Here is a 14,104-nt window from a genome sequence, read left to right as displayed (position 1 = left end):
ATGTAAGGTCACATTTACTTGCCTTAGCCTACACAACAGTTGTTCCAAAATTTCTAAGTGCTCATCGAAACTCTCAGTCGCAATTAACAAGTCATCTACGTAGGTCAACACCCTGGATTCTAGTTCGGGTCCTAACGATGCATCTACCGCCCTGCAAAATTCCCCTACACTGTTTGGCAGACCAAATGGTAATACCTTGAATTGGTAGGACCTTCCCTTATACAGAAACGCAGTGTACTTCCTATCCCCTTCAAGTAAGGGCACCTGCCAATAACCCTTCACAAGGTCTGTAGTGCTTATGTACTTGCATCCCCAGAAAGCACCAAACAAATTGTCTGGCTCCACAGGGCTCTGCCGGTCAGGGACGATAATGCTTTTAAGGCCTCGTGAGTCGACACACAGTCTCACACTCCCATCCTTTTTCCTGGCACAAACCAAAGGGTTAACAAAAGGGCTGTTCCCTCTCTCAATTATACCATTCCTCTCCATCTCTCTGATTTGCTTTTCCACCTCTTCTCTACATGCCCATGGGATAGGGTAGCTCCTACCTTTAAACGGAGTGCTGTCAGTCACCGGAATTCTGGCTACATACTGAGTAGTTAACCCTGGTTCACCTCTGAAAACCTCCTTGAAGTTCACCAACAGATTTCCTAATCTCATTCTCTCCTCTTCACTTCCTATCTCACATTGCCCCAATACCTGGCTTACTTCCTCCTCCCAACTTCTAGGGGTGATAGTTTGTAACTTCAAAGGGCTTTCTCCTAATGTTTCTCCTAATTTCTCCAACTCCATGCGTTCCCCCTCCTCTGCACATTGCACCCTCAGTACTTCAGGGTTATACCCTGAACCCCTGCTACTTCTCTGCATGTCATACGCAATCCCTCTAATGAAAATCACTCCCTCCTTGAAATTAACAATCATACCATGTCTATGCATAAAATCCACACCAACTATCACTTCTTTAGTTAACATAGGTATAACTAAGCAATTTGCCCAGTAAATTTCCTCCCCTAGTCGAAAATCCAAAAAAATTTGTTTGTTTACTTTTTTACTTTTCCCTCTGGTAGCCCCAATCACGGTAAGTTGTGGCACCGGCATTACCGGATAAGTGAACCCATGCTTATTTAAATCTGTTAAAAACTGTTCAGAAATGCCTGATACTTCTGATCCCGAGTCGAAAAGGATAGCGATATCCTGGTCTCCGATCCGGCATAACAATTCCGGTACCGGTCCGCTGTTGGGCGTCTGGGTTTCTTCTGATAACAAAAATTCCCTCTCGTCAGTAAACATTGCTGCAGCCATGTGAACAGCATCCCGCTCTTCTGCCTGTCCTTTACCTTGGATCGTCCTGGCCTGGCTGCTTAGGCTTGACGATCCCCACCGTTTCCCAAGCAAGTATTGAGTTTGTCATTATTATGCCCTACCTGTCCGACTCCCATGCTTTCCCCTGATCTACTTTCTCCCTGCCCTGTTCCTGCTTCTTTACGCTCTTCCCCCTCTGCCAATCCGCCACCGCTTTTCCCGTTTCTCCAATTTCCTTGCCATCGGTTGTTACCAAAATATGCCCCTCTGCCAGGCCTGTTTCCTGAATAGCTTGGGTTATAATTTGTGCTATTATTACTGTTCCAGTCTTGAGATTTTCCATTTTGATCCTGAAACCCACCTTTCATCTTGTCCTGACTACCACTTCCCCCACTCTGATTCTGTTGGTGCCAAGGGCTTCCCCTTTGGTCCCTCCTCGCATTAATTCTGTCTAGTTCCTTCAGCACCTTCCGCAGTTGTTCCACCGTTGATACATCTTTCCCTACCAACGCCTCCTGCACAATTTCAGGGGTCTGTGAATACACTAAGGTTACAATTTCCTCCTCACTGAACGGTGTGTCGTAGTACTTGCTTCGTTCTACCACATTACTTAGGTGAGCCTCAAGTTGCCCAGCCATACATCTCCCCTGGTATAAGTTTGCCCTATCGATTCCTTGTATTCTTTTCCCCCAATATTCCGTTGTAAATTCTCTTTCGAAATCCTGGAGGTGTGATATTCGAGTTTCAATGAGCCGCAGCCAGTTTTCCCCCACCCCCACTATGGATCTTTTTGCTACTATCACTTGCTCCTCCTCCGAACATCCATATACTGAAAAAAATTCATGTAACCTTTCCAAGTGTTTTCTAGGGTGAGTTCTGTCCTGCCCTGAAAACTTTGGAATGTCCCCGTCATGATACGGCTGTGTAAATCTCATGTTCCGACAACTACCCCCTGCTTTGCACCCCCCAGACCTTTCTCCTTCCAATTTTCCAATTCTCAGATTGAGTTGATTCACCTCTGTCTGGTTGCTGTTGATTTTTTGTTCCCATGTGCTTACATCCGCCTGTACCTGAGCAAAACCTTCTTCCCTGATCTTACGTTCTTTGGGTAATTCTGACTTACTCTTTCCTAGCTCATGCCTTATGAGCGCAATTTCCCCCTGACTATTGGCAATTGCTGACTCTAGTGTGGTTGCCTGCTGCACCAATCTATCTGTTTCCACATCCTGTTTTCTTACTTCTGCCCCCAAACTCTCCATTTGTTCACTTGCCTTAGCTTGCCATACTCCTACTAGGCCTATTGTGTCCTCAATTTTGTTGAGTCGGTTAGCATAGCGAGCCTCAAACGCCCTCTGCTTTTCCCCAAACTCCACAAACTCACCTTTCACTGCTGATCGAAATTCCTCAAATTTCCTACTTTGCTCATCGAATCTTTTGCTCTGCTCGTCAAACATGCCCCTGATGAAGGTCACTAGGTCCACAGTCCCTTCCCCGAGTGGCGGAGGTGTAATACTACTCTCCTCGTCACTTTTGGTTTCATCCATTTGGTTTTTTGCTTCCCCGTGCTCCTCGTTTTCATTTATTACCTCCACACTTACTACAGGACAATTATTACACATATCAGCTCCAGCTGAGTTTGATGCTGCCGATGCGGCCCTAGTAATTATTGGTGTCATATTTTTTTTTTTGAACTCTACACTTACATAACCTTACAACTGAATGCTACTCAATACTTCGTTTTTCCTTTCAAACGGCACACAGGCCTGCAACATAAAATTAATTACTGTAAACAACCTGATTAAGTAGTAGGCTATCACAAATAACCTGGCAGGAGTGACTATGCCATTATTGCTACCCTCCTGTATTCGGCAATGATATAATTTTCTTAACCTTAGTACCCAAACAAAATGAGAAAAAACAATAGCACACACAAATTAACACACACACACTGGTCATGGGCCTCCTTTCAATATATTAACACTTTAACTTCATTTATCACAGTTTGGGGTTGGATGGAGCTGACCTGATGTCCTCCTGCTGCTGTTATTCCTTGTCGATTACACGTTAAGTGCTCCCGCGATGCTTGCCGATTTCAAAAGCCGCCATTTCCTTTTGTTGTACTCGTGGTAGAGGTAGGTCGAAAAGTATCAACCTGATACTTTGTCACTGATACGCGCCTGTATCAGGGACGGCTAACGAATACACTTGAAAAGTATCAAGTACTTTAGTATCAGTTCAGAATTCGCCTTTTTATGCTCGTGATGACGGCACGGAGGATGTGTACCTTCTAACTCGTGGTCAGCCGCCGCCGCTTCTCCACTCACCACGCCGACTTCAATTTCTTATCCGTTGCTTAAGTTCCCCGAGTACTGCTATTCCTCAGGTCCCTGTTCGGGCGCCAATTATGTAATGCTTCGGGATCTTTCAAGTCGAGCCTTGGGTTGGTGGAGTTCTTTTTTTATTCTTATTCACCACGGAATACAAACATATTAAGCTTCATCATCACTCCCATCCACCATTGTTATCTCCTTAGCGTAAAAAAAAAAAAAAAAAAAACATCTGGCCATACCAACCTTCACAAACTAAATTCTCTACACAAATAAAAATACCTTCCAGGTAAAAATATAACACATCAAAAAACCCTTAGCCCAGGAGTGCAAACACTTTACAACTGAAACCCAGAGGTTTGCTCACCGTCTGATTACTAAATGGCACACACTCATATATAATTGATTTTAGCTTATTGTAACTTTCAACATGAACTAAACTCAAAAGGAGAGATAATTTTTAGTTTTTTTGATCTGAAGTAACTGATTTACATCTTTGCCTAAATATTAATTTTAGGAACTGGATTACTACTTTGCACTTGGATTGATGAGTAACTAAAACCCCTGAAAGAATTCCAATTATCTTAGATTAGCAAATAATTTTACTTATACGATAGTGTGACTTATTAATTCTGTGAATCAAATATGTTGTATGATTGTTATGTCAACGATACAACAACACTTTGATAATACACTACCATTTGTTACAGATATCACATCCTTTTATTTACCACAGATAAAATAGTTACACTAAGAAATTTTTTCAGTTTGGATTCTAGTAGGGTTAATTTACACTATTCAATTTGTTAATCCTGGCAGGACACAACAGATGTTAGGAAATTGATAATAAATAATTAATAATTTCCGTTTGACACATTAGTGGGTTCCGCGCATCCTTGCACAGAAAAAAATGTTTTTTGACTTACAAAATTCCTTTGGAAATCAGTTGCCAAGAAATATTTGATAATATTACAAAATAAAATATAGAAAATTTGTACAACACATTGCTATATTTATTTTTGAATTTACGGTTTGTGTTTTTGGAAAAAAGCTGGATATTTACTAACGCGCTTACGAATTTCGCCATGTAATTTTAAATTTTGACTGACTTTTGTACAAGCGTACATTTTTTAACCCTTGGGAAAAAAAATAATATTCAGCAATTGGACTTCATAATGTTTTATTGTGCTTTTGTATGTGCACAGTTATTTCTAGAAAGTTATTCAGAAAAAAGTTTACAAATATATTTAACATTAGTACCAGAACAACCCAAAGCATAAATGCCCGGGCAAGATTCTAATCCCAGATTTGCAGCGATACACTTGCTTTCGTGTAAATTTACAAATTTACAAATACAGTAGAATCTCGTTATAGCGAGCACGGTAATAGCGAGAACACGGCTATAACGAGGTATTTTTAAGGAATTTACGGCGTGATCGCTTGTAGCGCGCTTTTGTTATTTGTCTGCTTTATCTCCACCCCTCTCGCTCGCCACTAGACATCTTGCCGTTGACGCGTCACATTCTTCAGCCGTGCAGTCGCCACCTAAGTGCGTGGCTTAAAAATAGAATCCCATCCTTTCTTTCTTTTATCAAACTTCTGTTAGTTATCTGTGCAGTGTGTAGACAAAGTTTGAGATTGGAACAGAAACAACGTAAGAAAGTATTTTTTACAAATTAGAAATACAGTAAACTCCCGGTATACCGCGCCCCGATAGATCGCGGAATCGGGTATATCGCGGGTCAAACCATGTCCCCCAATCAGAAATGAATAACAATAATAATAATAATAATAACAATAACAGTAGAACCTCGTTAATTCGTGATGGTCGGGATCGAGATAATCACGGATTACTGAATTTCACGGACTAGCGATTAAAAGCCCGGAAGGTCTTGTCAAGCTTCTCAGACACCGGCGTGCAGCTGGGTTAAGGCCAAGGTCATGTGACGTAACATCTACCGAGGCTTACTGCGCCTTGGCAGCAGATGGATAAAAAATAGTAAACTCTCCATTATTCGTGTTAATTGGGACCCGCCGATGCCCGGATAATTAAAATCCTGTAAAAAAAAAAGTAATAAACCCGGATAATCCGTTCACGGCAAGGGCCGTCTTCGAATTAGTCTCGGCTTAAAAAAATACGGCACTGCCTAGCCATTAGTTCACAGTCATTTACAACAGCCGAAGAGAGAAAGATAAGATCGTGCTGAACTTGCACACATAAATTTTGGGTAGCCCCCCCCCCCCCTCCCCCTACTCACCGCACTTCCTCCAGCCGAATGCCAGCCAGACACGTCACTCGCCAGGCGCCTGCCGTGCGTTGGAACAAACAAAGGGAGACGGGAAGCAGAAGTCAGGACATCCCCCTCAAGTTTAAAGAGTGACAAATGTGACAGCTGAAAGGGGGACGACACAAAGGGTCGGTACAAACAGCGTTGCAGAGTTTGGCGGCCCATGCGAAGGCTTGCAGTGTTTGCCGGCCGCCAGCCCGCGTGACGTTAATTTTAAACGCTGACAATTTTTACTTCTCTTTTTTTTCCTACACTTTTAAATCGTCCCGGATTATCTGATTCCCGAATTAGCGCGTCACGGATTAACGAGTTTCTACTGTAATAATAATGGAATAAATGGTTGACAGCCGATTAGGATAATTTTGCGTTGTAACTCACAAACTAAGCATCGGGCAGAAAAAAGCCTAGGCGTAGAAAATGTCCGCAGTGAAATTCTAAACAAGATATCTCCGTACATTATTCCTCTATCTTGTAGTGTTTTCAAATTATGGTCCAATACAGACCAGTGTTATTTTATGAAACACTAGTTCTTAACATTTTTTTTAACCCACAAATAAAACATTGGACAGGGGACCCGATAAAGCCCACCGTCCAGCGACATCATCCAGCGTGACTCGGCTGGGGATTGATGTTGGATAGGCTTGGTTGACGGCAAGCGCTGGGAGGGGAGAGGCGAGCCGAGAATATGCGACCAAGACACCCGGGTAGACGGAGGAGTGGAATATAAGCGCCAGTGATGAGAGGGGCGATTAAGCCGAAAGGGGGGATGTCTGGTGACCTTGAGTAGTTCACTCATTTCCGTCGGCACACTTCTCGTGTTCACGTGTGTTGACAAGCGGAGACATATAAATGTTTTGTTATAACTTGAACCTACAGACATAATATTATTCGTTGTATTATACACGTTTATCTTTTTACTTTGGTATAATGTTTTAACATTAAATAGTAAAGTAAATCAGCTAGCGTATTTTTAATCTTTGCCCAGGAATTCCCAGTGGTCCAATACTTACGTAAACCATACTGTACCACTTTTGCCGTGAGGTAGTAAACAAGGCCTGGAAATGTTTATGTGTAGCGGCCTCCCGACCTTTAACCAGAGGCTGGGGAATATAACACTTGCCGATCCGAGCCACACACACTCAGCAACTCGACACAGCGTTTGATGGAATAAGTAAAGACAACGTTTAACAGACTTTTTAATACGGCGCCACTGATTGCGCTAAAATTATTTTGGCGCAATTTTTGTATCCCACATGTGACCATTTATAATTTACTGTAAGCATGGATAACAAAGTTTAACCACTTTACACGATAGACGATTCTTTATTTTATATTGTACGAATGCTAGAATCGTTTTTCACGTATCTGCTGCATACTTCTGCAAAAGACACGCTGTCTGTAAGTACGTAAATCTAGAATTTTTATTTTGTCAATCAAACTCGGTACTTTGCGATTCATATTCGGTTTGAAGTATTACTATGGCATTTATATTTAGAAGACTTTGACCACAGAATCGTGTGTAACCGCACACACTGCACTTACTTTGTTACGGACACTCAGACGAAGCAGATACTGTGGCTGACACCACGAGACTGGCAGCAGCTTGTGTGCCGCACGTGTGTATGGCGGCGTGTGGCGCGCTCGTAGGCCGTGCGACAAACTGTGCGCGGCATGCGGGAAAAAAAAATTCAACATTTAATATTTATCTTTAAAATTTATTATTTTTATTTTTTCACCCGCGTTTAGTGAAAACTGCGGATGCGAAGTCCGCACAAAGGCGGGCCGTCTATACTGTGCGTGCTTGCCGACCTATTAGAACACAGGCGGTGTTTTATGCCTTTTGACCTTGGTCACATCGAAACATCGCGGTTATGCAACAACGCGGGTAAAAGTTATGTCCCCCGACAACCGCGTTAAATAGGGAGTGTACTGTATGTATGATTTGTTTTTATAATCACGTATTTTCACGTTTTTTTTTTTTTTTTGTTATCTTAAAAGAGATAATATTAAAAAGCCGCTCTAATGAGATTTAGTTGTTTCTTGGTTAACAAAAACTATTAATTATCAAATATTGTTAATTGTTTAAAATCTATTTATTATTATTTACGCGACGTCATACTGTACGCGTACGCAATACAACTGGATTCGTTGCTGCAACATAACATAGCATGTTATGCGGTATCAGAAGTAATGAGTAATGTAACGATAGTAAAGAATACATACGGTTACGCATTTTTTCGTCACTTTTACACCTCTAGTCCCCACTACCGTATTTATTTCCGAATCGCTACGGCAGTTTTCTTGTAACTTTTGTTTCGGTCAGTTGTTGGGTTATCTGTCCGAGAAAGGGATGGTGATGGTTTGAGTTTAATCCCAAATTTATTTTCTAAAAAAGATGACAGGTTTCTTTAAATGAAAAAAGTATAGTTTTCCAGCGACTATTACGTTTGAGGCGTACGTGCGTTGCCGCAGCCGCACTCCTGCTTTTTTGTAAGGAATTAAATCGTCGCGCTACACTAGCACCACCTGTTAGCAACATCCCGAACCAACATGGCCGCCAGCAGACAGCCCGCGTCGACAATAGATAGCAGGACAATGCTGCGTCGGCCGCGGGCTGAGATGCTATACTTACGTAGCTTGGTAGGGTATTCTGGTTATTTTGACGCAATCGGTGATCGCATCCGTACTTATGGGGTATCGTTTTAAAGAGAATTCACACATCTGCTCACAGAAATTAAGATTTCGTTAATATAACCTGTTATTTTCCAATTATACAGGTTTAAACACAATTTTTATGCTATTTTCGGTTAATTTTTATTTTTTGGGGGCCAAAATTTGTCCAATTCGGTTATAGCGAGGACACGGTTATAGCGAGGATCAAACCCGGAACCGTGACACCTCGCTATAACGGGACTCTAGTGTATCTGTAATTTTGTGTGCATGAATATCAGTTCGATTAACAAAAAAATTACAGTGTACTGTCTCCTCTTTCCAGTATAAAAATCAACAGTGTTTCAGTTATATATGTATTGGCTATAACCACGGTAAAGTAATGCTTGACGTGTTCTTAACAACTCGCAGATGCAGCGTTCCTAACGTGCTATATAATATTTGAACATGGAAATTTTTATAGTTTGTCTTTTATAATCTACAAGCCAATGCGGACTGACAAATGACCAGATCAGACTAAACAAGGTTTGTTACCAAATCTCAAACTGTTTTATCTTTTACCTGAAACAGGGACGGAAAATTAAAGAGAGACGTATCAAATCACAGCCAGTGTTATCAGTCTGGATATGCTTATAAGTAGAGATACGTAAATTTTGCGCATTCATTTAGTCGCAAGCTAGTATGCAAACATTTATACTCTTCCACTGAGTTCATTATTGGGCGACAGTTATTAGGCTACCCCTCTTCAGTGCCCAGCTAGGAGAGAATAAAGCAAATTAGGTAGTGCTGATTAACTAGAATAAGATATTAGCCAAAGGAAAAGCAAACATGGGTTGATCACATGTAAGACATTTAATTTTATCCTGAAGCCAGATTAATCCACTTAATTTTCAGGTCTCTACATGGAAGTAACGTGAAATCAGTAAGTATGTACGAAGGTTCGCATCCACTTAGTTATTGTCTCAATTTCCTAGAAGTGGCCATCGAAACCTCATTATATATATATATCTCTCTTATCTTATATAATACACTTGAGTCCCGTTATAGCGAGGTGTCACGGTTCCGGGTTTGATCCTCGCTATAACCGAATTGAACAAATTTTGGCCCCCAAAAAATAAAAATTAACCGAAAATAGCATAAAAATTGTGTTTAAACCTGTATAATTGGAAAATAACAGGTTATATTAACGAAATGTTAATTTCTGTGAGCAGATGTGTGAATTCTCTTTAAAGTGATACCCCATAAGTACGGATGCGATCACCGATTGCATCAAAATTACCAGAATACCCTACTACGCCACATAAGTATAGCATCTCAGCCCGTGGCCGACGCAGCATTGTCCTGCTAACATCTATCTATTGCCGACGCGGGCTGTCTGCTGGCGGCCATGTTGGTTCGGGATGTAGCTAACAGGTGCTGCTAGTGTAGCGCGACGATTTAATTCCTTACAAAAAAGCAGGAGTGCGGCTGCGGCAACGCACGTACGCCTCAAACGAAATAGTCGCTGGAAAACTATACTTTTTTCATTTAAAGAAACCTGTCAACTTTTTTGAAAATAAATTTGCGATTAAACTCAAACCATCACCACCCATTTCCCGGACAAATACCCCAACAACTGACAGAAACAAAAGTTACAAGAAAACTGTCCTAGCGATTCGGAAATAAATACGGTAGTGCCTAATAGAGGTGTAAAAGTAACGAAAAAATGTTGTAGCATTGCAGAACCCTGCCCTCCCAATTAAATAATTTTTTTTAAACTTCTTTCTGTATAAGTAAATATAAATAAGTCAATGTTTTTAGAGTGGTGTGTATATTATGAGACAGTAGAATCAGACGTTATGGCTATTAATATATGTTATTTTCGCTTGCTATGTGTTTTAAGAAGGTATTTTGTATTTTAACAGACGTTTTTAATCATTACTATTTTTTATGAAATTATTCACAAATGAGCCGTTGTACTAGATTTTTACCTGTTTAGGCCTACTTCTTCAGGATATTTCTAAATGATTTTAATGTTGTAAAGTAATTTGTATTATGATTGCTATTCTTAAATTTTATTAACGTATTGTAATATAATTATAAATCACGGGACTGTGTCTGGGCTGGTGTGATGGTTAGAAAGAGAGGCATGAGAGGCCTGTAAGTGTGAGTGAGAAAGGAACAGTGTTTCCCCGCCAACCGAGATAAAGACGGTAATTCCCCCCCTGCATGGGAACCGAGTGATAACTGCTGTCTCACGGTGTGGGAGAGAGAACGAGAATGGAAGTCCCCGATTTCGATGTAAAATTGAAAAGAGATAGATCAGGGGAAGCCCAGTGTTCTGTGTGTAAAAGGTTTTTTCATGTATTGTAACTCGTTCTGTGATTGGCTTGTATCTGTAAGCATGAATGAAGCGTGCGTGTGATTGGTCGGTGAGGTCATGTGACGTCTACTCCCTGCGTGGAGGAGAGTGTGGTAGGATTTCACCAGTCGTCTGTCGATCGCTGCCAGGCGAGGTCGCGTTTCGGCGGCTCGCTGTTTTTTGTTAGGTTTTGGCCGTGTTCTAGGCCGCACATATTTCGGATAGTTTCCTTATTGAAGGACTTAATCGACGTTATTATTTTATTATTTAAATCTCATCAAGTGAACTGCAGGCAGTATTCGACGGGCAGATATATGTGTGAAACGAGTGAATGAAACATTGGGTTCAATTTGTTTATGCATTCTAGTTGAAAAAATAAAACAACGAAAATAGACGCTTTAAATCTTTTTATTTTTGTAAGTAACGAACCGTTACAATTGGCGCCCAACGTGGGGCTTGAATTTGGACACGACCCTGAGATTAAGACGAACATTTCGGCAGCAGAGAAGAAAATATAAACATTCGTGAAACAGTTGGTGACTACGATAACCTCAAAGGACAACAAATTCTACGACAAATATTGAACAGTTCAGAAGAAAACGGCGACGTGTTTCCAGAACTTTCGGCGTAGCTGAGCGGCGAATGCGGCAAGAGACGGCGCACTGTTTCAGCGAGTGAAGTGTTCCAGAGAACCGGCGAAAAGCGGTACTTCGCGGGACAGAGCGACCCAAGGCGTCGTGGGACTTCAGGCCTGTCTCATCGCGGGACATCGAGATCGTCGCATCGCGGGACTTCGAGATCGTCACTTCGCGGGACAACATGGGATGAGTCGCCGATAATAGCAAGTGGAAAATTTAAGGGAAACTATGTTATTTATATTGGTTTTGAGAATTTATCTTGTATTTGTGTAACATTGTGTAATTTGTGTATGTCAATATGGATAACACTAGTACCAACAGTAGCGAATCAGATTTTATAGGTTTTCAGGAAAATGTAGATGATTCTGAGCAGTCAAATCCAAATTTTGAGACAAGTTTAATTGAACAGGATTTTTCATGTCAACAGGAAATAATTGAAAACATGGAACATCCTGCCGAAAGTAGTCAACAGAGAACAAATCAAACTGTTCATAGCCCAGTTGAGGTAATGGGGGGGTCAGACCAAATTCTGCAACTACTATTATCAATACAACAGAAAACCGAACAAAACAGTCAGGAAATGGCAAATAAGATTGAACAGTTACAACAGGGACAGCAGGAAATAAAACAGGAAATTTCACAGGTTAAAGATGAAATTCTTACCCAGGTACGGCAGGAATTAGTGAATACAGAGGCCAAACTTAAGAAAGTACAAACGGAAGTAAACGAAAAAATTTACAATTGTACACAAAGGGTCGAGAAATGTGAGTTGGTAATTGATAACTTACAGACTGGCCTAGATAGCTGTAATGGGGAGATGGGCAGTGTAAAGGAAAGTGTAGGAATAATTAAACATAATATACAAGAACATGGAGAAAAAATATCGGCATTACAGGAAAATATCAGTCAGGTTCAAATTAGCATGGATAGGGACCACAATGAGCTTATTGAAGTACATGGTAAAGCAAATGAGAATGCCCGGGGTATTCTATTAAATGAAAGAGAAATTGAGGATATCAAAAGCAAGTTTGAGGTTAACGTTGAAAAGGTTTTGATGGAAAATAGGAGGATTGGTAACCAATTTGAAAAGTTTCGAGACGAGGTTGGGCAGGAGTGTTTGAAAAAAGTAGAAGAAAAATTGGGAAAAATACGGGGAAATTCTAGTGGAGGAATTAGGAGTACAGTGCTTACTGTTGACGAAGTTAACATTTTTGAGAAAAGCGTACCAAAATTCTATGGGGATGACAGAGGGGCAACCCCAATACAGTTCATCACAAAGTGTGAAAAGGTTTTTGGATATTTAAAGGGTTCAGATGAACAGCAAGTAGAATTGTTTGTATCAAAATTGGCAGGTGATGCATTGCAATGGGGAATGCAAAAGTAAAGTGAGTGGAACAATTTTGCAGAGGCAAGGCAAGCCTTTCTGGAAAAATATTGGGGAATTTATGTGCAGGATGATTTTTTGCAATATTTGTTTTCAGGGAAACACCGAGGAAGGGATGGTCCCATGGCTAATTATGTTCGCAAATTACACAGTCAGGCGAAATACCTCAGTAATCCTATAGCGGATGAGCGATTCATTTCTCATGTGGTACATCATTTTAACCGACAGGTACAAAATTGCATCCTAGGATTGAGAGCCAAAAGTGTTGAGGAGGTAGTGACGCTGCTCGAAACTCTCGATCGACGAGATGAGCGAGAAGAGGGGCTCCGGGGCACCAGGGCAGGCCGCAGGGCCCACACAGGGAGAGGGCCCACCAACCAGGTTACCAGCAACAACCTCCTCGCCCAGAACAAGGTAATGAAAGGGTACCCAGGTGGAGGCGAGAACAACAGCAAGAAGGGAGGGCACCAGAAGGGCAGCGACAACCACCACAACAGGAACGACGTGATAATAGAAATTTAAACCAATAGGGTGGGAGGATCGAGCCTCAGACCACCCACAAGCAAATGCAAGAGGGGCAGTATCACAATGCCAGGTTTTGCAAAATTGTAATAATAAAATTACCTCACATGATAGAGATGACTTATTACATGATGTTTAAGAATTAGGTAACCAAATTGTTCAAGGAAAAATGGGTACATGTCCTTATGTTTTGGGGGAAATTAGTGATGTAAAAACACAAGTAAAGATGTTAATTGACACTGGCAGTGAAGTAACTGCAATGTCGGAAGAATTTTTTGACTCGTTAGGAAATAAAATCACTAAATCTTTAGCAGTGTTACCAGTATCTAATGTCACTATAGTAGGGGCTACCGGGGTTAGAAACAAAAATGTGAAAAAGCAGGTCCTGTTAGAAGTAAAATTAGGTGATATTAGCATGTGGATTGTATTCCTTGTCATAAAAGGGCTAAGTGTTAAAATAATTTTGGGAGCTGATTGGCTGCAAGGAAATGAAACTGTTATTGATTATTCACAACAATGTATATGTTTGATGGGGACTAAAATTGCTTTTGAGGTAGATGGGAAAACACAGTCATTTCAGTTACAAATGTTAAAGGGAGAAGTGGGTGCAAATGAACTAGAATTGGAATGTA

At 41.0% G+C, this 14,104-nt stretch overlaps 1 protein-coding gene across 1 annotated transcript; it reads left to right on the top strand.

The window, feature by feature from the left end:
• Positions 1 to 10,224: 10,224 nt before the first annotated feature.
• Positions 10,225 to 13,656, top strand: LOC134535696 (uncharacterized protein PF3D7_1120000-like). The gene has a single exon (XM_063374893.1). It carries the CDS (start codon positions 11,865 to 11,867, stop codon positions 12,948 to 12,950), a length of 1,086 nt encoding a protein of 361 aa, XP_063230963.1. The 5' UTR covers positions 10,225 to 11,864; the 3' UTR covers positions 12,951 to 13,656.
• Positions 13,657 to 14,104: the final 448 nt, after the last annotated feature.

Source organism: Bacillus rossius, chromosome 10 (assembly GCF_032445375.1).
Source record: "Bacillus rossius redtenbacheri isolate Brsri chromosome 10, Brsri_v3, whole genome shotgun sequence".
Lineage (NCBI taxonomy): Eukaryota > Metazoa > Arthropoda > Insecta > Phasmatodea > Bacillidae > Bacillus > Bacillus rossius.
This window is presented reverse-complemented; position numbering and strand designations above follow the sequence as displayed.